This window comes from Pyxicephalus adspersus, chromosome Z, assembly GCF_032062135.1.
Source record: "Pyxicephalus adspersus chromosome Z, UCB_Pads_2.0, whole genome shotgun sequence".
Lineage (NCBI taxonomy): Eukaryota > Metazoa > Chordata > Amphibia > Anura > Pyxicephalidae > Pyxicephalus > Pyxicephalus adspersus.
In genome coordinates this window covers 76,000,046-76,023,257 of record NC_092871.1, presented here as the reverse complement: position 1 = coordinate 76,023,257, position 23,212 = coordinate 76,000,046, and the positions used below count along the sequence as shown (strand labels likewise).

Genomic DNA, 23,212 nt, shown 5'->3' with positions numbered 1-23,212 from the left:
AAATAGAAAAATGGTGGCTGTGCATATATTTTTAGCCTCTTTTTTTCCTTTGTAATGAGTTTTCTGCTATCCTTGAATCTAATAAAGTTCAAAATGTTCCCAGAAAAACCCTTTGCACAGTTACGCCTCACCCAACAACTAACATACTATCCATCACAAGGTTTAACAAGGTATTGACAGCCGTGAGTAAAGGGGGAGCAAGTTTTTAATAAAAGTGGTGAGCGATAAGGTGGTGAAGGACACGGGAGAGCAATCTCAAGGCCATATTCCCAGGGACAGATAAGGAAGCCTGGGAGAGATCAGATCGTTGTAAAGAATAAGCGAGAGACAGAGGGGACAGGAGCCTCATTCTGCTGCCAATGCCTTCAAGCTATTTGGCAGAGCTCCAGACTCTATTGTTCAGCCTGAGCCTTGGGCAGCCTGCTCCAGATGTTCCAGCTGCACGCGCTCAGATTGTGCCAGCTGACGGCACGCTGTGGTACCTAGCTCCTCTGGACGCCCATCTTTGACCGCTGAGATAGAATTAAATGATGATGATCTCTCTCCCAAGTTGGGAGACAGAACCATGCATATAAATCTCCATCCCATCGCAGCTTGAGAAGTCTTTATCCATCATCACTCATAATGAACAAGTCGTTAGCTGCTGCAAATGGTCTGCTGGGCTGGGCTGCTTTTCTCCCCTATTTCTTCTCTTCCTTTTGCCTTTTCTCTATCTTGTCTTTTGTACACTTTTTTTTCCAATTCTCCTTTATCTGGTGTATCTGTGAATTATCTCTCCATGCTGCCGCTCGCAGGAAAGTGAGACCAGGTCAATTAATCAACGCCCAGGAACCCGCTGCTTGTTCTTGAGTCTTTCTCAAGGTCGAAGTGAGTTCTAACTACTTTAGTGGCCAGCTTTATGAATACAAGGCCGGCTTTGTTGCTGGTGTCCACTTATTGCTATTGCAAAGGGCAGGAGGTTGACGGTTATGTAATCCCTTGACAGAAGCCAAAGAATATAGCTGCCAAATGAGCCTTGCTAAGCCAAGGCGCGGATGTCTACAATGAAGATCTGGCTGGTTTCAGTAATTACAAATTATATCTCTCCAGGGTCTTCAGTACATGGCATGGCAGGACATGGCTGTTATTATACTCTGTTCTGGTCTGTGATTAAGAGAACCAATGACAGAATTTATAAGAAGATGATTTAGAGAAGTGGTTTGTTGACCTCTAGTAAAATACAACACTCATTTTCACCAATGCTGAGTCTTTATGGTTTAGTGAAGTTATCTTATAGCTTAAGTAGACCTCTATACTATTGGAAAAGTTACATATTGTTTTTTTAATGACACATATTTTATTGAGCATTTTACAGAATAGAAAAAACACTGCGCATGCGTGAGATCGACAGTTTTTTTTATTAATGACAGAAGCAGCCAAGAGCCTCCCAGGATGTGTGACATAGGTATCCCATGAGGCTTTGCGTTCCCCTGACAGAACGGGAGCTGCCTGCACCCTTTTTTCTTTATTTTCAAAAAAACACATAATTGGAACATACTTTATTTTTTCAACTTTATTTTTTCTGTGCCTTAGATAACATTACATATACAGTTACTAGTAGAATGTAGCTACAAGTTCTAAGTCTAGGGGCTCAGTTGGCTGACCACCAGCACCACACTACCCATCAAAGGGGGAGAGGCTTGTAATGGGGAAGAGAAGGGGAGGGTAGGGAAAGGAAGCCATCTACCTACCTCACCTCAATAAACCTATTATATTCTCAGAGGCACTGCTTCAATTGGAACCTGAAAGGTCCAAGGTTGCCACACATTCTGAATTTTTTTGTAGTGATCCAGGACCGCAAGTTTTTCTTTCAGAAATACCTTTTTCATACAGGCCTAACCAAAGTTAAGCTAAGTGGTCTTCCAAGCCCTGGTAATAATGAGCTTAGCTGCAACTACTCTCGGATAATCCAGGCCCAACTGCAATAATGCCATGGTGGGTGCTGGCTGTAATTTGGGACCCATGATTGAGTTGGCATATCAGAATAGTGCTCCTTAATATGGGCACTAGGGCACTCACACCATAAATGATTAATAGAACCTACTTCACCAGTACCTCAAAAGCACTGGAGGGAAGAGGAGGGACAGAGCTTTGATAGACCGAGCAGTGTCAGGTACCACTTAAACAAGACTCTATGATGTTTCCACCATGAGAGTAGTTTCTGAGGATCTAGCCAAATAGGCCCAGACCTCCTCCCATTGTTCCTCAGAGAAATCTTGCCCCACATCCTAAATCCAAGCCCTTGTGAAAAGTGGTAGCTCCGCATGGAAGCCCAATAGCAATGTAGAGTACATAGAGTACAATGAGGTTGTCAACCCCTTGGCATGCGGATCATCCCTGCATGCTCGATATTTTTGTTTTTAACGTTGATTATCACCTCTAATAGCTAACTGGCAAATTTAGACCAGGTTTACAAACCATGCAGTATTATTGTTTTTTTTTTTACTTAAAGTGAACCTCCAAAAATTTAAGGTTTAACCTCCAAAGATTTAAGTAATATTATGAGACACTCTGTAGAAGTATGTGCTCTTGTAGTTATTTTAACATTTAAAGCAGAAATAAATGTAAATTATAAAAAAAAAATCAAGCAGGCAGGCAAACTTGCCTGACTGATCAGATGTTGTTAGAATTCCACTCATTTGTCCTCTCTGTTGTGGGCACCACATGGTCATCTTCCAGGTTCAAGATTCTCAGCCATCATGATTGGTCAAGCCAGAATGCTGTATATCTTGTGCATGCCCCTGGGCTGTCAGGATGCCCAGCATAGTTGAAGTCATTGTACATAAGAAAATATTTTGAACAGACAGGCTTGTAAAACAGTTCCACTTGAAACCCAACCTGTTTTCATTTTTGTATTTTAAAGTCAAAGGTCGCATTAGGAAAAGGCCTATAAAACCCATACCATGCAGCTCATCCCCTGTGTAGGTAAGAACTAAATCTTTTTAAAGCCTCTTTAGCTTAGCATATATAGCTACTTGCTTGTTGGGAGAAAGGTGGTGGTCTTTATTTTCTGATTAACTTTTGGTTTATATATAATGTTGCATTATGGTAATTGTATGTGTACACAGCTGTAAGCTTTCATTATCAAAATTTTACTTGACTGGTACTTTAAACACACTCTAGGTCGTCTTCAATACTGGGCAGATCAGGGTGTTGTAAGTTACAATGGGGTCCTAACAGTTCTTGATAAGTGGTTCAGGGGGTGAGAACAGAGGGGGCTGAAATTCAGAATTGCAACCAGAGATCTTCAAATTAGGTACTGTAGGTAGGCATATCAATGGATCATCTGTTCTAATTACAGTCCACCCAAAACTCAATTTACTTGACAAGAACTTTTTGCTCTAAATTCTCATTAATCTGCATTTTTATTATAATTTGTTGCCAAGCACTGGAGGCCTCAGAGCTGTTTGCAGTGATTAGCTGTGAAGGTCAAACCCCATCTTCTTATAAGTTTTTTTTGGTTGCTAAAGAAAAAAGCCAAACAAAGCACTGTTGTTTTTTTGATTGGTGGTTTGTTATTTCATATGTTTTGGTACCTTTAGTTGAGCACCTCTTTTCTGCCAGATAATAAATTTTGACCTAGTCACTATTTTGATTATATAAACATTAACTAGAATGTATTTTTTTTCTTTGCAAAACCAATGCTTAAGCTACGTACACACTTCCAATTATTATCGTTGGAAAACGAACGACGAACGATCCTGCACGATATCTACGAACGATCGTATAGCACCGATCCTGCACATAGAGATAACGACACGATCGTTCGTAGATATTGTACACACAATAGATACGATCGTTTGAGCGATAGAGGAACTATGTGCACGACAGGAAAGTGAACGAACGTTCGTTCATCACGCATGCTCTGAACATGGACGATCAACGAACGATCGTACACACGAACGATGGTCAACGATCGTCGTCCAATCCGATCCGCCGGTCCGGTCGTTCGTTTCCAACGACTTTCCTCGTTCGTCGGCGTCGTTGGTTACTTTTTTTACGAACGATTTTTGCCCAATCGATCGTTCGTCGTTCGTTTTGAACGATAAAAATTGGAAGTGTGTACGCACCTTAAGTCTTTAGTCAGTTCCCATGTGTAAACTTCTAACAATAAGGCTAAGGATACTTAATCCTTTCAAGTACCAAGTGCTCTCCTAACTTATTTGTTAAACAAAGCCCTTTGCCAATATTTCTCCAGAGTGACCTAAATTTTCCACAGGCTATGAAGTTATTAAGGCTCAGCCATCAAGTTGCTAATACCTTTCAGTGTAAATGAAAACATCTGTTTATAAGTCATGTCACAGCTGTCAGACTTTGTATCCTAAATTGTCTAAAGTGACACAAAATAGCCAAAAAATGTCTGCACCATTGAGTAAGCATATTATCTCAGCCAGACAGGAAATGGGAGAGTCAGTAATACCAGAGATCTAATAGTGTCTGACATGTAAATATTTTCAAATTAATAAAATGGCTTTAACCATGTAACTGCAGCAGTCTACTTCAATGTTTATAAGAAAAGTTAAATGAGACGCTTCCTTGAAACTGAACTTTTTGAAAGAGTTTTCTAACGAGTGGTATTATTTTTGGAATTGCCATATAAGCATTTTGCAGGATATTGTATGGGTGTGTTTTTTTTTTTTTGTTTAATTTTTTGGCCAGATTTTCTTCAGGTTCAGGAAATCTTAAGAAAAAAAGGGAAAAATCTCTAATCTATCCTCATTGACTTTGTAACACTATATACAAAAGGGTGTTACGTATGCTAAAGAAAGGTAAAATAATTAGGTACTTTTAAGTATACACCTTTTGATACTCCTAAATCATTTGTAGGTTTGAGTAAAACCTTTAAACCTTCACTACCCTGAACAGCATAACTGGGACAGCTAGAGCCAAAACACTTGGAGCCACTTATGCCATGTGACAGAGCTTCTTTATGCAGAAGTGACATGCTTTATCTTTGCTGCAATAAAACAAACTTGCCTTCATGTTTGCCATTAAATGTAGAACATGCACTGAGCTGTGCATGGGCAGTTCAGTGTACAGTCTTGGCATGCCTTGGTCCCAGGAATGAATAAACCCCAGTGCACATGCTTAGGAGTTATGCCATTCCATCTTGTCCAATAAAGATGTAGATCCAAAAAAGGTGTTTTTGGTGGCAAAGCTACCAAATGTCAGCACCAGCAAAAGGAGGAGAATTTTTAACTCAATCACACTTGTTAGACAGTCCTCTCTTGTTCTGAAACCCATTAGTCCCATTTCCCTGCACACTGTGACTTCCCCACAAGATTAGATGCTGCAGCAGGTGTCTTGAGCTCACCTTATTTTCTGCCCAATGAAATTACAAGAATATTCATTCCACTACTCTTTGTTGTCTCTTAGCCCTTCCCTTTTATTTCTGCCCTGTCAGTATAGTAGTCGGAGCTTTATGTGTGAATGTTTTTAGGGGTAATCAGCTTGAAATGTGCTGATGCAGAGTGTGAGAGCCAGTGCTGTGAGCTTAGAAAATTCCTGTCCTTTCTGAAGTGTGCTTTTCTGCTGTTGTGGTGTTAATTTTACAAAGGCTTCTAATCACTAATGTTTTGCAGCCCTTATAATGACATAGCAGCTAAGATGATTACTTAGTGTAAGGTCAAGGAAATTAAAACAAGTCCAAGGGACACTACACAAGGTGGGGGGGGGGGGAGAAAAAATTGGGGGTACTTTCATTGTAGAGTTCAACTAAAAAAAAAAAGAGACTGCTTGCATGGTCTTGGCCATGCTGTCTGGAGGAGTATGCATCTCTGAGAATTGTGGCTGTTACTCAGTATTTCTAGCACAGAGCTCTGCAATCTGAAAACAGAAAACAGCATTTTTATTGAAAAGATTATGTTGAAGCATTTTCAAGTATAAATCAGTCACAAATCTTCGAGTGCAACTATAGTTTCACAATGAAAAATTGTGAGCAGTCAGGATTTTTATTGCAGAAAGGACAGGCTGTTTCCAGCTCTTTGTTCATTCTCTGCCACAATGAATTCTGGCAGCTTTAGAGTTAAAAGCGGTACCAACCTTATGCTAGTCAGCGGTGAGTGTGCATGGAATACATTTTATAGTACCTAGTTAAGTTCCTGTTATGTGTGTGCATTTTGAAGCCTTAAATATTTCATATAAACTTTTTTCTTTTTGTGGTTTAGCTTTGCCACCAAAAACTAATAAGTGTGTACGTAAACCAAATTGCTGTTTTTGTCACATTTAAGTACAACCTTGCTTGGTGTAATAATTTAGGAGTGGTCCAGAGGTCATAAGGAAACTCAGCATGCTGAAAAGCAATGAAATCAACTATGTTTTTCCTGGCCTTTCTGGGCTGAAGAGTTAAGTTGCCTTCACATTAATGCCCCAAGCATTTCCCTGTGTATCTCTCACCTCCACTGCTACATAATGGGAGCAAAATTGCATTTCTAAACATTTGAACTGCGGGTAACCAACACCTCACTAAACTGATTCCATTCAATCGCTTCAATTTAGCAGCAGGATTTTTCCCCCCTTCCCTCCTGCACATTACCTCAGAGCTGAGTGATGTTGATAAGGCCCAGGCCTGAAAAATTGGATCCCTGATAAGGGGTCCTGTTATCAGAAGGTGGTGGTGTGAAGGGGGGGGGGGGGGTGCTGTTCCTCATTTCCATTTAGATGAGTATTGATTATTTATTTATCCCAGTAAAGTGAGCCTCGCTTCCAATCTTATCTCAGCCACTGCTTGTCAGCAGAAAAGAGAGATAGAGTTTACAGACATCACTATCTGAGATAAAAGTTAGGGCCTTTCTTTCCTATTTTTTCCCTTTAAACCTTGACTGAAGGGACAACTTTTTTGCTCCAAATAAGAAGTGACAGTGGTGGATTTTTCAGTGTGATTCCTGACAGCTGGCCAATGTATTTTAAAGCACAGTTAACCTGCTGGATATTTTTTTTTCAAAGCAAAACATTATTTTTAATTGTGATTTTTAAACTTATAAATTATAAATTGTTTTAAACGTATGCATTTATACATTAATAATAATGTCCAAATTTGCCTCTGTGTTGTCAAGTTGGAATAAACATACCATAATATTTCCATATAAAATTACTTCAACGTTGTAACAGGTTTTGTATTTGAGCCTCTGTGCTGCACGTCTAATATTTTTACTATAGAAAGGTATTATTCTGCAGAAATACATAAACTTCATATTTTATATTTAAGGTTTACTGCACAGGACACCCTGTGTCGCATAGTGTGACTTAATTATTATTCACATGGTAAGATCAGTTTGTACTAGTTTCTGCTTGGTAAAGCTGCGTACACACCTGCAATTTTTCTCGTTGGAAAGGATCTTTCACGATCCTTTCCAACGAGAAAAGACTGCAGGATGCATGAACGATGCTGTACATACAGCACCGTTCATGCTCTATGGAGAGGGGAGGGGGAGAGCGACGGAGCGGCACCCTGCTGCGCGCTCTCCCCTTCCCTTTCATTAGGATCGGTCGTCGTCCATCGTCCATGGATCCGCCAGGGCGGTCGTCGGACGATGGACGACGACCGACTGTACACACGGCAGATTTTCGCCCGATAATTGGCCGATACCGATTATCGGGCGAGAAAAATTTGCCGTGTGTACGCAGCTTAAGTGCCATACCTAATCTGCAAGAGACTTTATTATCTGCTCGTAAAAGGAAGTTCAAAGTACATTTTACTGTGTCACAAGATAGTTACCAATATAGTCCCCAACTATTTATTTGGACGCCTGGATTGTCAATCCATGCCAAAATTATTTGCTAATGTCCTGGATATTCATAACCAACATCTGGATTCTTCTATGTTTTACCAGCTCTATGAATGATTAAGCCAGCATACATAGTCTAGTTTGCATAGGTTAACAATTAGTATATTTATCAGAAAGTTTGGCAAAAAAGGGGAACTAGATAAACAAATTTCTCCCAGGATGCATGCAAATGTTGACCCCAGTTAATAATTTACAAGGCTGAAATAAGCTGTATGATGCATAAAACAGTGGTTAAAACTAAAGATATATTTGAACAGCCTTTAGGTAGATGTTTTAGCTACACTGGTATATCTTATTAAATATATTTTGCCAACCAAACTTTTACATGTTTTAAAGATGCATGCACATCTAAAATTACACTGCAAGAATCACCCAGGACATTTTCAGATAAGCTGTCATTGAAAATTCCTGTTTATTTTATTTTATACACGTAAGATTGAAATCACTCGTATATACATTTTTATTTTACAATTTCTTGCATTTAAGTAATTGAATTAACCATATAGGATGATTTTTTTTATCTTAAGGGTTTTTTTGCACTCTTTTTGAGTCTTATTAGGGCAGTGCTAGTGAATTTTCTAGGTCAAGGGGGTCTTTATTAGTGTTGGTCGAATATATCACTTTTCGATTCGACAGCTGTTTGATCGAATAGGGAGATATTGTTCGAATGATCGAATACCAAATTCGATCACTATTAAAATCAATGGTGGGAGAATTCAGGTTATTTTTAGGGACTGTGAAGAACTGCAAGAGCAATCAGGAGCAGAGCTGACAGCTCCGCTCTCCTGATTGCTCTTGCAGCCCTTTACTAGTTGTATGTGTTCTTGGATAGAGAAACTCTATCCAAGAACACAGGGAGTCCTGTGTTCCTGGATAGAGAAACTATCTAGGAATAGGGATAGTGCTCCCTGATTGGCTGAGGTGAGCACTAGAGGTTTTGAATGGGGAGATCTGTCCCCATTTAACCTGTAGTTCTGGGGTCGTACACTGTTATCAATGAATGCGGCCAGCCATGGCCGCAGTCATTGAGAACATCTCCGGTGCTTGAGGTTAAATTGGGACAAGTCTCCCCATTCATTCACCTCTAGTGCTCTAGTATTGGCTGGGGCAAGGAAGATCCTGATGACGCTTGAGCTGTCATTAGGGTTTACCTTTCCTCAGCCAAATACAGAGCACCTGAGGTAATGAATGGGGACACTTGTCCCCCATTTAAGCTCTAGTGCCCGGGAATCCCACACTGACAGAAGGATTCCCACGGCTGTGCAGCTGTGGGAATCATCCTGTCATTGTGGGATAACCTGTAAAAAAAGAGGTTATTAAAACAAATCACACACAATCTATAAATTTCTTTAACATTAATTTTTTTCTTTTTAACACATTTTGTTACACACGAATTTGCACCATCGAATCCTGTGTTTTTCGGGTCGGGTCTATCCGAATTCGAACAACCATATTCGGGTCGAAAAAAAGAACTACCCGAAATTCGAACACCAACACTAGACTTTATAGCAGCTCTTGGTTTCACCAAAGGGCTTACATATAATATTTATTACATGTAGTGCTACCGCAAGGTTTTGTACTTGGTGTATGTGGCTGGAGACTGACCAATCAACAGGTGTAAGCAGAGACTGTGGACATGCCCATACATTAGTGCCATCTACGGCTCTCTGAAAAATTGTTGGTTACACAATAATTTATATTGTGCTCAGCAAGGAATGTACAGCAAGGTAAACAAAAGTGTAAAAGTCAGTGGCATTTTTCAACTGACAATCTAATTAACATTTTTCTTTACCTGCCTATGTGTTTGGACAGGGAAAAGAAAGAAAAATGTTAGATTGTTTGTTAAATAATACTGGCAACTAAAGCTTTAGGTGTGCACAACAAGTGCCAACCCTTCTAAAAATGCACCTTATTTTTATTCTCCAAAGTAGGGGAGAAATAATTATGTGGGCTTAAAAGCATTCTAACTCCCTCCCATTAATCCCTAAGTGCTCACAAACACTTTCAGTGACACCTAGTTCAGTTGTAACACTAGCTGTGATTAACTTGGAAACTTTTCAGACTATATTTCCTAATAAAGAGTATTTCTGTCCTAGTGTGATCACCAATATTTTACATGGAAATCTAATCCCTCACCAGAAGCTTGTTCATTTCTTACAAAACAAGACCATAAATGGAAATCTATTGATTCCTGTGCGACAGTTGGTCAGCCCCTGTTTTGTATAAGATTGTCACAATCAGACCTTGGCTGTATAAGCCCACAGCTGAATCTGTTTGTGGTCCATTACAAGGCAAGGCATGTTTGTGCGGCAAATCAATCATTCTGCCTGGCTCTCTCTTGACGGCAGTATTACTGCTTCACATAAACGTCTCCCGCTGCCACATAAACAAACATGTTTCCTCTCCGGCCGCTGACATTTTTAAGGTCTCTGTAAAGGGTACAGGAGGCCTGCAGCCCTGTGCTTGGTGTCAGAGGGAGACCCCAGTCCAATTCTAGACATAAATGCTTCAAAATAGGAATTCCCTAGAGGCACAGCTTTATATTGTAAGAGATTTAACCTCTTCCATCAGTGCTTCTTTTCGGTTTTATTATATTTGTGGTTAGTGCAGATGGTTTAAGGGTCAAAATCACAACAATATTTAAGTAAATTTACTTAAAAATCCTCAGTGTAATAATTAATTTCGATTGCAAAATATTACCAGTTATTTATTAAATTTTATTTTAAAGCTGAGCTGAAGGTAGATAAAAGACTTAAAATATTGCAGATCATTATACATAAATGTATCATCACCTTATTTTGGTATCAGAATCCTGCAGTGCCTTAGCAGCAAAGTTTAGACTGGGAGAGGGGAATTCAGCACAGGGAGCCAAGCGGTTGTGCTGCAGTGCTCCTGTCCCAGAAGTAGTCTGGTAGAGGAGAAAGGAGAAAGACAAAGATGAGCTCATCATTCTACTGTTTCTCTATTCACTGTCAAGTTACAGAGTAGAGCAGAGACAACATCCGTTACGGACACTTAACTGCAGCAGACAAAATTCAGCTCTTTACAGTATAGTAGGTTGTATAAATCTCAGAACTGGATGAACACAAATACACATCTGTTGGCAGATAACGCACCTCCTTTGTATGTATTTTATCTGTGTTTTAAGCTGTTTGCCTGAAATTCAGTCTTAAATATATATGTCATGGGAGAAGCGTTCTTTTGCTGACCTCTGTGTGTTATTTTTCCTGACCTCTCCTTTTATAAATGCCAGTTGCTTGTCTGAGGAGAAAAAAATAAGTGTGGAACTAAGGAATTCCTATGTTCATTTACTTTGTATTCATGACTCAAAGTTTTAGAGACAGACACATCCAATCAACTATCATTTTCAGGAAAGGGTAGCTATGGCAGCCTCTCTTCTCACTTTTCTCCCACAAGACAAGAGCTAGTAGGAGTAGGTGTGCACTTGCTTGTTGGACTAAAAATGAATTTTTAAAATTATTTTGGACTCGTGTTGGGGGGAGTCATAAGAGAATGACAAAGATACAATAAATATATATTTTACATAGGATAAGTTAAGACACGGGTTTTTAAGGATTGCCAACAGATGCATGAATATTAAAACCTGATTAAAGTGCATTATTTATTTTACATTTTCCTTTTCTTGCTAAAAGCCTTTGAATAATATACTTACTGCAACCAGCTAATCCCTCTCTGTTATGAATTTGCCTTTTTTGGGGCTTTCTGATATTCCCCTAAAGCAGAACAAATTTTTTTTTCAAATTGTTTTTATTTATTTTCAAAAATACAAATACAATCAAACATCTGAAACCAATAGGGAAACAAAACAATGGAACTAATTTTAAAAAATTTCACTAACCTTTAGTGCTGCAGATCTTTCAATCCCTCCAGAGATGTCTGAGATTGGGAACCACTCTGTCCTATAATTCTCCTTTGTCCTGGTGCGGAGGAAGTGCTGGGTGCCGCCACCTTCGCCTTTCCTCTTCTGGCTATGTCATCCAGTCTGCGCAGGCGTGAAATCTGATGTCGTAGCCTGCTGTAAATGGGGAGTGCCGTTCTCACTGAACATGCGTGTGATCTGCATTTTCTTCCCCAATGTGGGTACAAGGAGCAGCCAGAAGCCTCCTGGGATGTGTGACATGGGTATCCCAAGAGGCTCTTCGATTCCATTCTGTGTTTACTGCTGCGGTGAAGGGGGAGGGGCTTCACCTTTTTTGTTTGGGGGGTTGTTGTTTTTGGGGTTGTTTTGTTTAAGGGTCCTAAACAAAAAAAAGGTCATTTTTACTTTATATTTAAGGGTTGTCTCCCTGAGCTATACACATGTCTATTAAAAGGAGAAAAATAAAAGAAATGAAAACGCAAACAGATCTTTTGATGTTTGAAACCTAACTGCTGTCTAACATAGTCAGCTTATGAGAATGGCTTTTGGGATGCATGTCCAATCCAAATATTTAAAAGGGATTTATAATTTATGCTGTATAATTAAAACAAAAAACAAAAGTGTAAAAACTACTTTGAGTGTATACAGTAATTAAAAGATGATCTCACACATACAAATTCCAAACAAAAATCAGTCATAGCCCTTTCTACCTCACCATACAGGAAAATGCTCTGACTTGAGTGCAAACTTGATAAAAAACTTGGGCACAAAGTTTGCTGTACACACCATATCCATGGTGTCTTATTTTAAAGCTTTCATTTAATTTAAATCACATGTGGTAATGTTGCATATTTTTCCCATTTTTACAGGTTAAAGCATTTTGTACAATTGAGTTGCTAATGTTGGATCACTTGCTCCTAAATGATCATTTGTGTATTATTGTTGCCCACCAATAGATGGCACTGTGTCCTCATTTAAAGTGTGTAACAAATTTATGGCTTGTTTCCAATTGCAGGAGTTTGCTACATGCTTTACATAAAGACACAGCACTAATGTTGTGACCTGAATATAATGTAATCTTTATTCATCATCTTCTACATTCACCCCCACACATGTAACCTATAGATACTGGGTGAGAGCTCTCATATAGCGAGTAAAAAAGGTTATTTTTTGCTCATGAGCTATTTTGTGCGCTCAATAATTATCTGGATAATTGGTGTATTTTTACTGGTTGCTGTGGACAGATCTGCATGTTATGCTTCATAAAGGCATGCATTTATCTACTGTTGTTTCCAGTTACAGTAAAGGCAAGGAGTGCGTACAGACTGCCTTTTTCAGTTTTATTGGGAGTGAAGGAAGAGCAGGAGCTCCTGGTTGCATCCTGCCTAATAGAATATAATAGCGGTTATAAGCTTTGGACATTTAGCGACCTGCTGTTGAGTAGAACAGGGGTGTCAAACTCAAATATGCAGTGGGTCAAAATTAAAAACTCCCTCTTCACAGAAAAAGCACCGCTACTACTAATCCCAGCCGCAGCCTAGCTGCAATTCATATTTAAGGTTCATTAAGGCCAAAAAAAAAAGGACGTTACAGGCCAGAGTTTGACACCCCTTCTTACCGGCTGTTTGAACTTTTTGCAAATTTTACATCATAGTTCACAAAGTTTGCACCACCAATTTTGTGAACTATGATATAATGTTTAAAAATATATAAACCTGAGAAAAACATGGTATATAGCTCAGCTTATCAGTTCCCAGATTTAGTGGTTTATTTTTATTTTTCAGGCCAAGAACAATTTCTGTTAGTACAAAAAAAATACATGCTGATTTTGTCAAAATTGTGTCATCTTTGTAATCTGTGCATTACACTGAAATCTCAAACAAAACTATCGGCTTTTCCAGCTATCTTTAAAACACCTGTCCCTATGTAATGGAGAAGAGGATGAGAAAGGGTTTTGTAGACTATCCAAAGGTAACAGTGCTGCCACTCAGTGGATTAAAATACCGAAAAAATACTGAAACAAAGGAAACAATTGCTGCCACCACATCTGAGGGTTGATAAGATTCAATTTATTAGTTTTGTTGTATGGTTTAGATACACCCTAATGATAAAAACAAAAAACATTATACCTTATTTATTTAGGTGATCCTTATCTCCAAATCCAATCAGAAATTCAGTCTGCAGCTGTAATTACCTTGTTTAAAGTTGACAGTAAGTTGATTGTTTTGAGACACTTTGATAAATATTATGGTTGGATCAAGCATAGAGAATTATGTGATAAGTTCTAAATGTATCAGATTTGACATTTTTTACCAGATTTACATTAGATTTTATAGAAAAATTATATCAAACAGTATTCTAATAAAATTAGGACATAGGTCAATATTTGAAAAATATATCAATTGAACATTAATTGTAAAAACCCATTTTTTGTTTGGTTGCAAATTGAACTACATCAGCATTTTTTTATTGGGCATATATTGGGGATGGTTTGCATAAAGCTACTATCAAATTACCACACATTATAAATTTAATCTGGATTATGTGTTTTAGGTCCTCAGTATCGACTGGAGAAACAGAACCAGCCAAATGTCCCAGTGGATCTGGACAGCAGCCTGGAGAGTCAGAATTCCTTGGAGTTCTGCCTTGTAAGAGAAAACAGTAAGTGTCCAGATTGTACACTCTCATACACATGATAATCACAAACTTGCCTGAACCTTTTTTTTCTGCTCAAGTAGGGTACCCATGAAACGTGATTGACTGGCTCAAACTCTCTGTTGAGGTTTTAGCACTGTTTATCTCTCTGGTATGACAGATCTTTTGTGGAGGGTCTGACTCCAGCACAACTAAAATGACCATCTCTAGATAACTGATGAAACGGTCATGAAATAAAGAAACAGAATATATTCATTTAAATCATACTTGCCTTCACTTACCTAGAATTAATCTGCATAACATCCTGTACTGTAAAGCATACTAGTACTTGCCATAGCTGGGCAGATGTGGCAAATACATTGGTAAATGTGTTGGTACACAGAGAATCATTACCCAAGACAAACCATACTAATCTTTTCAGGTGAAAAAATCCATCATTTGTACAGTTTAACCCCCCTCCCGCTGCCAAATTACCAACTGGGAAATCACCTGTAGCCATGTTTTTCTACCCTAAAACTGCTTAGAATATTTGTACTCTATACGTAATCCAGTAGTGAAGTTCTGGGCGATTATTCATCAGTTCTTCCAACTCCACCAGGAAGGGCCACAGATTCTCCAAGAACTCGATGCCCTGATGCAGGTCTGGGAGAACATATCACGGGCCACCATCTACCATCTCATCACAAGCCTGCCCAGATGTTGTTAGGAGTGCATACAGACAATATGGGGGCTATACACACTACAGAGCCATAATATTTTTTGTGATGAAATTCACACAAATAGGTTGTTCTAAGACAATTTGACTAACGCAGGGGCACCTGGAGGTGCCTGCTCTTAGATGTTGGTAGCAGTGAAGGCATTTTTTTTCAATACTTTTATATCCTCCTTGTATCCATCCACCTTGAATGGGTATGCAGGCATCAAAATTGCCCTTGGAACAGTGGAAGAAGTTAACATGGTCAGCTGAATCATGTCGTCTTTTAGATCATGTAAATGACTTGAATGCATCAGGATGTGAAGAAGGCAGGCCAGCAGCAACAATGCAACATAAAGGTTGTGCTGCTAACATCTTTGTTCCAGATGAAATGTCCCAAAAAATGGCCGATTGGTGCATATTGTACTTGGCAAAAAGTTGCAGCTATATCAACCCCCCTAGCGTTCTAATTCTGTCTGTATTTCCTCGCAAAAAGCGTTACATTTTTTTTCCATGGAAATTTATTTTACATTGTAGGCCTATATTACTTAGGCATAACTCACTGAAATTCGTCCAATATTTAATAAATTTAATAATAAATTTAAAAAAATCTGTTATAAAAAATAGTGAAACCTCTAATATAACTGTACAGTACCATGTATAATATATATATATATTATAATTATATTATATATATATATATATATATTCTATAAAGATTTCTTTGTATTGGACTCCAATACAAAATGATTTGAATTTCCCGCCAATCCTCCTCTCCACACCGACGCATGCACCGATGTCACCGGGAGACCCCGGAGAACGTCTCTGCAGTCGCTGGCTGAAGATCAAAGGTAGAAGACTTGTCCCAAGGAGCTGCAGGGACCAGCAGGGCGACGGCGGACCCCAATGGAACAAGGTAAGTGGGTTCTTTTTTATGTTTTTAGCAACCCGGAGTGTGACTCTGGAATACTACTCTTACCAGGTAAAATCCACCCCCAAATCACACTTGGGAATACCACTAGGAGGATTAAAATGCTTTTGTATTTACACTTTCTTTAACCACCTTGCCGGTATGCCCGACCTTCGTACGGGCAAAAAAAAATGGCTAGGATGGTTAACCCCATATTTTTGTCACATCCTTACCTCCATGGAGGTAAGGATTCCAGCGTCGTTTTCCCATTCCATCGTCGTCCGTCGATCTCCAGCGTCGGGTGCCAGCGGGACCGGTAAGATGCCGGCCGGTATCTTGTGTTCCGCTGCCCGGCATCTTGCGTTCCGCCGCCCGGCCGGCCGAACACAAGATCCCTTTCATGAAAAACAGTGGATCACTTTTGGTACAGAAATCTAGACCTCAGTGTAACGCTCAGGTGGTTAATAGTTAAGCAGTGCAGTAATATCCTGTCTCTGAGCCCAGCCCACTTGTTGGACAACTAGAGAGCAGTGATCTTTGCGTTTAACCTTAAGCATGTTCAGTGTTAGACTTGACCAAACTTTTCAATGCAACAGACATATTATGTCTGCAATTGCTGGTCCTCTTTCTCCCAGACCACAAGGTCTAATGTTCAAGGATTACTTTAAGCTTTTGTTAAGGTGGCAGAGCAGTGTTTCTGCACACATACTTAATTGTCACCAGGAACAGGTGAGTGGAGCAGCGCAATGATATGTTAGTGATATGAATGACCAGGGAGAGCTGGATGCAGTGTTTGTATTTACTCCTTTTTTTATTATAATTTTAAAATATGTTATTGTTCAAATTCTACTCCTCTTTGGGAGTAAGCATCCAGTCTTTTCCCAAGTGTCTCCATGGCAAAAAAAAAAAAAAAAAAATGTATTTTATACTTTATCAGGTCTTTTTTCAAAAGCTATTTTTCTTTATTTTGTTCTTGACTGTGTTAAAAAAAAAAAAAAATATATATATATATATATATATATACATACATATATTTATGTGTGTGTGTGTAAGACAGTGAGGGGGCAATGAAGTCTAATTTAGTAAAGGGTGTTAGGAACTTAAAGATGGCCTTTAGTAGTGGTATCTATCAAAATCTGTGATCCAGATAAGTTCTGTAATCTTTCCTAAATATCCTGGAGATTTATAAGCTTCCATTCTCATCTCTACTTCCTAAAATGTAAGTTGTGCCAGCACACAGCCTTTCCACGGTTAATTGAATTTTATATCCCGCCGTTTGCGTTCTATGATGCTCCTCTTCTTATCTTATCATTAAGAACTAATTAGTATTCGGAGGAAATTGCTCTTAATATATTAAAATTGGTTAAGTGCTTTTAGACCTGTTTAAAAAGCCAGTGTCTTATTGGGGACTGTAATGAGGGAGTTTGTGTATGTAATTATTTGAATTACAATTAAAAATTTTCATTAAGCAAAATACCACTATATTAAAATGATGCATCATTATGGGTTCTGCTCGCTAAACTTCTGTTTTTTTTTTTTGTAAAAAACAAAACAAAATTATATAGGTAATTTCTTCTGTAAATTTTCTGATAATATGGTAATATAAGTAATGTTTTATATGTAACGGTTTGTCACAATCATAGGATAGAGCTTGCAAAAAAACAAAAATAAATATATATATATATATATATATATATATATATATATATATATATTTATATTACAAAATTTAAGTTGCAAAAAAATAAATAAAAAAGGGAGACATTCTTCGAGGTCCATTTTGGTACATATTGACAAAGCATTTTGTAGTTGCTGCAGGTTTGTCTGTTGCACATCCATGATCAGAATCGCCCGTTCTTCCCATCCCAAAGGTACTGTACTGGCTTGATATTTGATGGTAGTTGAGACCATTTGAGTACGGTGAGCTTATTGTCATGTGTAAGAAACCTGTTTAAAAAATTTTCAGCTTAGTGTAGTTGTTATCCTGCTGGAAGAAGCCATCAGAAGATTAGTAGACTGTGGTCATAAAGGGATGGAAATTGTGAGCAACAATATTAATGTAGGCTGGGTATGATACTCAGTTGATACTAAGGATCACAAAGTGTGCCAAGAAAACATCCCCACAACATTACACCACAGTCTAAACTGCTAATACCAGGGAGGATGGATCCATGCATTTTTGTTGTTTACTCAAATTTCTGGGAAGAATTCACAGAAATTGAGACTTATGGTAAACCAGGTGAAGTTTTTCTGTTTTGTTTTTTTTTTATTTCCTTTGTTTAAGGTGGGTGAGTCCAAATGAATTGTAGCCTTTAAGTGTCTGATCTTAGTCAACAGGACTGCCACCTGCTAAGGTCTACTTCTGATGTAGCCTATTGTGTTCAAGATTTGACCTGTTAATTCATAGAATCTGTTCTGTCAGCCACAGTTGTAACGCGTTACTGTTACCTTTCTGTCAGCTCAAACTAGTCAGCCATTTTCCTTGAATCTCTGGCATCAACAAGGCATTGCCCAGAAAACTGTCACTCACTGAATATTTTCCCTTTATCAGACTATTCTGGACTCTGTAAACTGTAAAGATGGTTGTGTATGAAAATCCCAGCAGATCATCAATTTCTCAAATATTTAAACCAGTCTTTCTGGTTTTAACAACCATACTACTTAAATCGCCCTTCTTTCCCATGCTGATGCTCGGTTTGAACTTGAGCAGGTAGTCTTTACAATGTCTACATGCCTAAATGTTTTCAGCTTCTGCCATGTGTTTAGCTGATTAGTTATTTGCATAAACAAGCAATTGAACTGGTATATAAGTTGTCATGAGCGTATATAGTATTTGTTCTTTATTTTTTTTAATGAAAAATGTAAGGACTTCTTCTCCTAATTCACAGTGCCATGTGTATGTCACAGTGTCAAATGTAATTCATACTTACTTATATGTCATGATGATTTTCCTAATGGTTGTCAATTGACATGAAAGACACATCACTAGTTCTTTACTCAATCAGTGGTCCCTGCATTTAGTGACATGGGGTAACACTTTTTAGTTTGGTTCCTTACTGTTTGGTCATACATCTTGGGTGATCCTAAAAATGGTGGCCAATGTACCTTCTTCTCAATTCAATTTGATATTCTTTCTCGCTCTCCCAACCGCCCTTCCCCTTTCTAAATACAGTTTGGATTGGTTTGGCTGAACCCTAAACTTTTTTAAATTGTCTTCACAGACTCCATCGCTATGCCTAAAGTATATGGGTCTGATTCTGGACACAGGTCAGACTGAAGTGTTTCTTCCACCAATGCCCTTCATGTTAGGCAGCAAGGGGCCATGCTCATTTAACAGAATGGCTTATTTACACTATTACAGATATACTGGCCTCCAGTATAGTTAGTTTTTATCATCCATGATTATGCTCCCATGTAATGCAACTGCTTATTTTGGCTTTCCTCTTAATCACAACCGTAATGCACTCAGTGGCTGACACTTAGCATGGTTGGCGATGAAAATTGTAAAAATTTATATGCAGGTTAGCTCACTGTGCAGCACTGCTTTGGGCAGAAAAATTTAAAATGCAGAGGAAAAAAAGTGGACCATATTCATAAAACATGAAAGAGCACAAACAATATAACATGTAATTATTAATTTACCTACCTAGCCAAGAAAAATCACAGCTTCTTGGTTACTGTAAAACTATTTTACTTAACTTTAGCACAACCTGTGGCTTTCAGCACTTAAATCACTTTTTGTTGATTTTTTTGAAACAGCTTTTTGTGCTTGTATGTTTATTAGTCCCCCTTGCTCTGCCAGCCTTGCAGGAATATTGGAGTATTTTCTGTGTATTTTATAATATTTTCTCTGTATAAAGGCAAGTTTATTTCCTCTTGTATCACAAGCCACTTCAATTTAAACAAAACAATGACGTCTTTATTAATCTGTCTCTGAAATCCAAAGTCTATGGCTTTTAGGTCCTGCATTAGCAAGTGCAGTAAGCTGCGTGTCATGCTGTCTCCGCAAGAGGCTAAATCACCCTTTCTGCCATATTTTATGCAGCACTTTATTTAAAAGCATCTGACTGATTATTTCCCGGCTCCCAATGCTGGCATCATGGGGGCTATATTTAAACAAAATCCATCAGAAACCTTCATTTCTAAATTGGTTGTGATCCAAAATATCATAAAAGGGCAGCAAATGTCTGGTGTTCCAGCGTGTTATTTTTAAAGTAATAGACGTTTTGGCTTAATGAGCAGTTACCTTCGTTATAACTAATAGCTTCAAGAAAAAACAGGGTGTTAGTAAGGAAGGATGTATGAGTTTGATAATGGGGATAATGGCAGTTTTATGAGCAAAAGTTGTTAAAATCCCACAGTGCCTAAATCATTTGGGAGTAAAGGCCACTGGGATTAACCTTTTGTGTACTGGAATCGGCAGCAGTCACTCAAGTTGTATGACATTGAAGGAAGGTCAGGGTTTATTTCACAATTGCCTATTCATGTTCATTTACCAGCTTGGGGTTACAATTCACTTAGGAACATTTGGAATTTTTGTAACCCAGGAATATAGTCTACCTGTATGATGGCAAAAATGTATCCAGGCTTTGAGATGGTAGTGTAATCAGGGGGAAAAAAACATAAATGATCAGTTAAAAAAAACAATATTTCATGTGTACAACAAGCTGATTTTTATTTTAGCAGGAAATCATTCAGATACATGTGTATGTAGTTTAGAAACCCTCACATGGTAGGCTGTTCCAACAATTCTGCAGAGCATGTCATAGGTCTGCTGCAGAATTTGGCTGTCTTTTCAAGTAACCCCAGACTTACATGATTGCAAGATTAAGACTGCTGGAGACCTTACCATCTCTTGCATTATTTATTCTTCTTTTCACTGTGGATTTTGGCCATGTATTTAGGTTCATTGCCATCTGCAGGACGAAGTTTGTAGGGATCAGATCTACTACTGCATGATAGATGATATTCTGCCTGTTCTTCTCAGAAATCACTGTACTATTCATTTTGTCCAAATCATGAATACAATTTAAAGTAATTCAGATGTGTGCACCTGTGAGATATTATACTGTGATATGTTAAGGTTCAGCCCAGCCACCACATCTAGAACCATTTTAGTCTGGTTGTCCCTAGCTGTTTTATACTATCTACAGATCTGTTCTCTTTTGGGTAATCATGCTTCTACCATCCCATTAAGATCTTTATCTTCCCATACTGTTCAGCCCCGGGCCATTAATCTTCTTTATTCCAGGTTCTTCTCACATCACCTAAACTTGCATTGCACAGATGTGAGATCAGGTGACATGTCTTCCTGAAAATGGGAAGAAAAAAAGCCAATCGCCCTGCGCATGCATAAACTGGTAAATAAAACTTTAACTTAAAATGCTACATAGTTGTCCTCATTTTTTATTAGCATTGCATTCCTTGATGTCTGTGTGAGTTAAACCTTTCTTAGTTGTCACAACACTTTAAAATAGTTGTAACTTGAATAGCAGGTGTTTATAGACTAAAAGGAGACCACATTACCCCCTAAAGATGTGCTGAAAACTGCCATACATTAATTACCTTAAATTATACTTGTACCTGCCAGCACAGCAGGTAGCCAACTTCTGTTCTCCCCTGACTTGGTCAGTCTGGCAGATAAAAAATTACTGTATGTAAATATTGCATTAATACAGCTTACTGTAAGGCACAGTTAGTGTAAAAGCACATCATTTAATAAAAACTAATAGGTCGGAAGTTGGACATGTTCTGTATGCAGATGTGCATACATCTAGAAGCTTCTGTACTAATATCTTACCATATTGGTGTTTTTTTTTTTTAAATATTGCTGTTTTTTATCCTTGACACTTGTAGTATACATGATATTTTGACATGAGATTAGTCATATTTCTTTGCAGCTCTACATCCAGGGTTTGACCTGGGATATTATCTCTATGAATTTTTTGTGCTCTCTTCGTGGCTGCTTAGGTTTTGTCCCAAAAATAAAAACTGATGAGCTAATTGTAGTCATCTGAAATTGGCTTATATTTTAGAAGTGCATTAAAGACATAAACAAGGCTTGAAGTAATTATGTGTACTGTGTTTAATGTTGCATTATATTTGAACACTATGTAACTTAAAAACGGGACAGCACTTGGATAAAATGGCTCTTGAGCATCAGTAAACTTATAGTAAAGCATTCAGGATCTTATCCACTTAGATATTAAATATCTGGTAGCGTCTTGAGCCTGCTCAAACAGGCTCAGGATTTGGAATGTCATAATTAAAATGTATGGTCACCATGTTAAAATGAACACTTTATGAACTCTTGCCAACTTTGTGGCACCAATATTGGTGCTTTACCTAATCTCACTCCCAGAAATTCAATTCAATGTCCTTCAGACACCATAAGTATCTAGTGTAAATTTATGCATCATTACAAACCATTACTGTGAAACATTACAAGCAGCTGCATATCCTCATCTCTTTCATCTGTAGACTATAAAATCATTTATTTTAGAACTGAACTCCAGGCTTGCCATGAGCAGTGTTCCCCTCAAAAATGTTTTTTGAGCCCTTGGGGGTGGGGAAACATGTAGTGCTCCCAGTTCTTTGTGTCATAGTTGTCCAGTAAACCCTATAATTATGTCAGCATTCCACTTCCCCATATACTTTGTTTCAGCTTTCTAATGCCCACGTCTTTAGTATGTCCCATTTTTCCATCATCTTTGTATTATGCCCCAACTGTCCAATGCCCGAGCCCCAATCTCCATTTTTATTTAAACTATTTAAATCCACAGAGAGGCAGTTACTTATAAAAACAAAGTGTTCATTATAAAGTCTAGAATATAAAATATTTTTTTTTACAGATTCATATACTGTGGTATAAATATATATGTAAACAAACTTTGTGCAGATACAGATTCATATACTGAAATATAAATATATAAATACATATTAAACAATGTTATTACATTTTAGTGTACTTAACATTTATGTTGCACTTCATACTTGTGATCATTTCATACTTGATATTATCCCAATTAAATATTTTTTTCTTATTTACAGTGCATTCAATTTTTCAAAGCCACTGCTTTGAAATATTTCATTTTATATTTAACAGTCTCCTTCTTTTTCTACATTTTCCCTCTAGAAAAAAAAAAAAAAAAAACTAAATATCTCTCTGATCTGGTCCTATTGCCTTTCTTCGCCAAATTCAAACTCATTTTATTTCTCTATGTTACAGTTTCATTGCCCCCAGGTTT

At 38.0% G+C, this 23,212-nt stretch overlaps 1 protein-coding gene across 2 annotated transcripts in view; it reads left to right on the top strand.

Annotated features, from left to right (window-relative positions):
• Positions 1 to 23,212, top strand: part of MAPKAP1 (MAPK associated protein 1) — a 111,029-nt gene that overhangs the window by 62,209 nt on the left and 25,608 nt on the right. For both annotated transcript variants that reach the window (XM_072431199.1, XM_072431200.1), the window contains exon 8: positions 14,260 to 14,367. In XM_072431199.1, the coding sequence (XP_072287300.1) occupies positions 14,260 to 14,367 (108 nt within the window). The remainder of the gene's footprint in view (positions 1 to 14,259; positions 14,368 to 23,212) is intronic.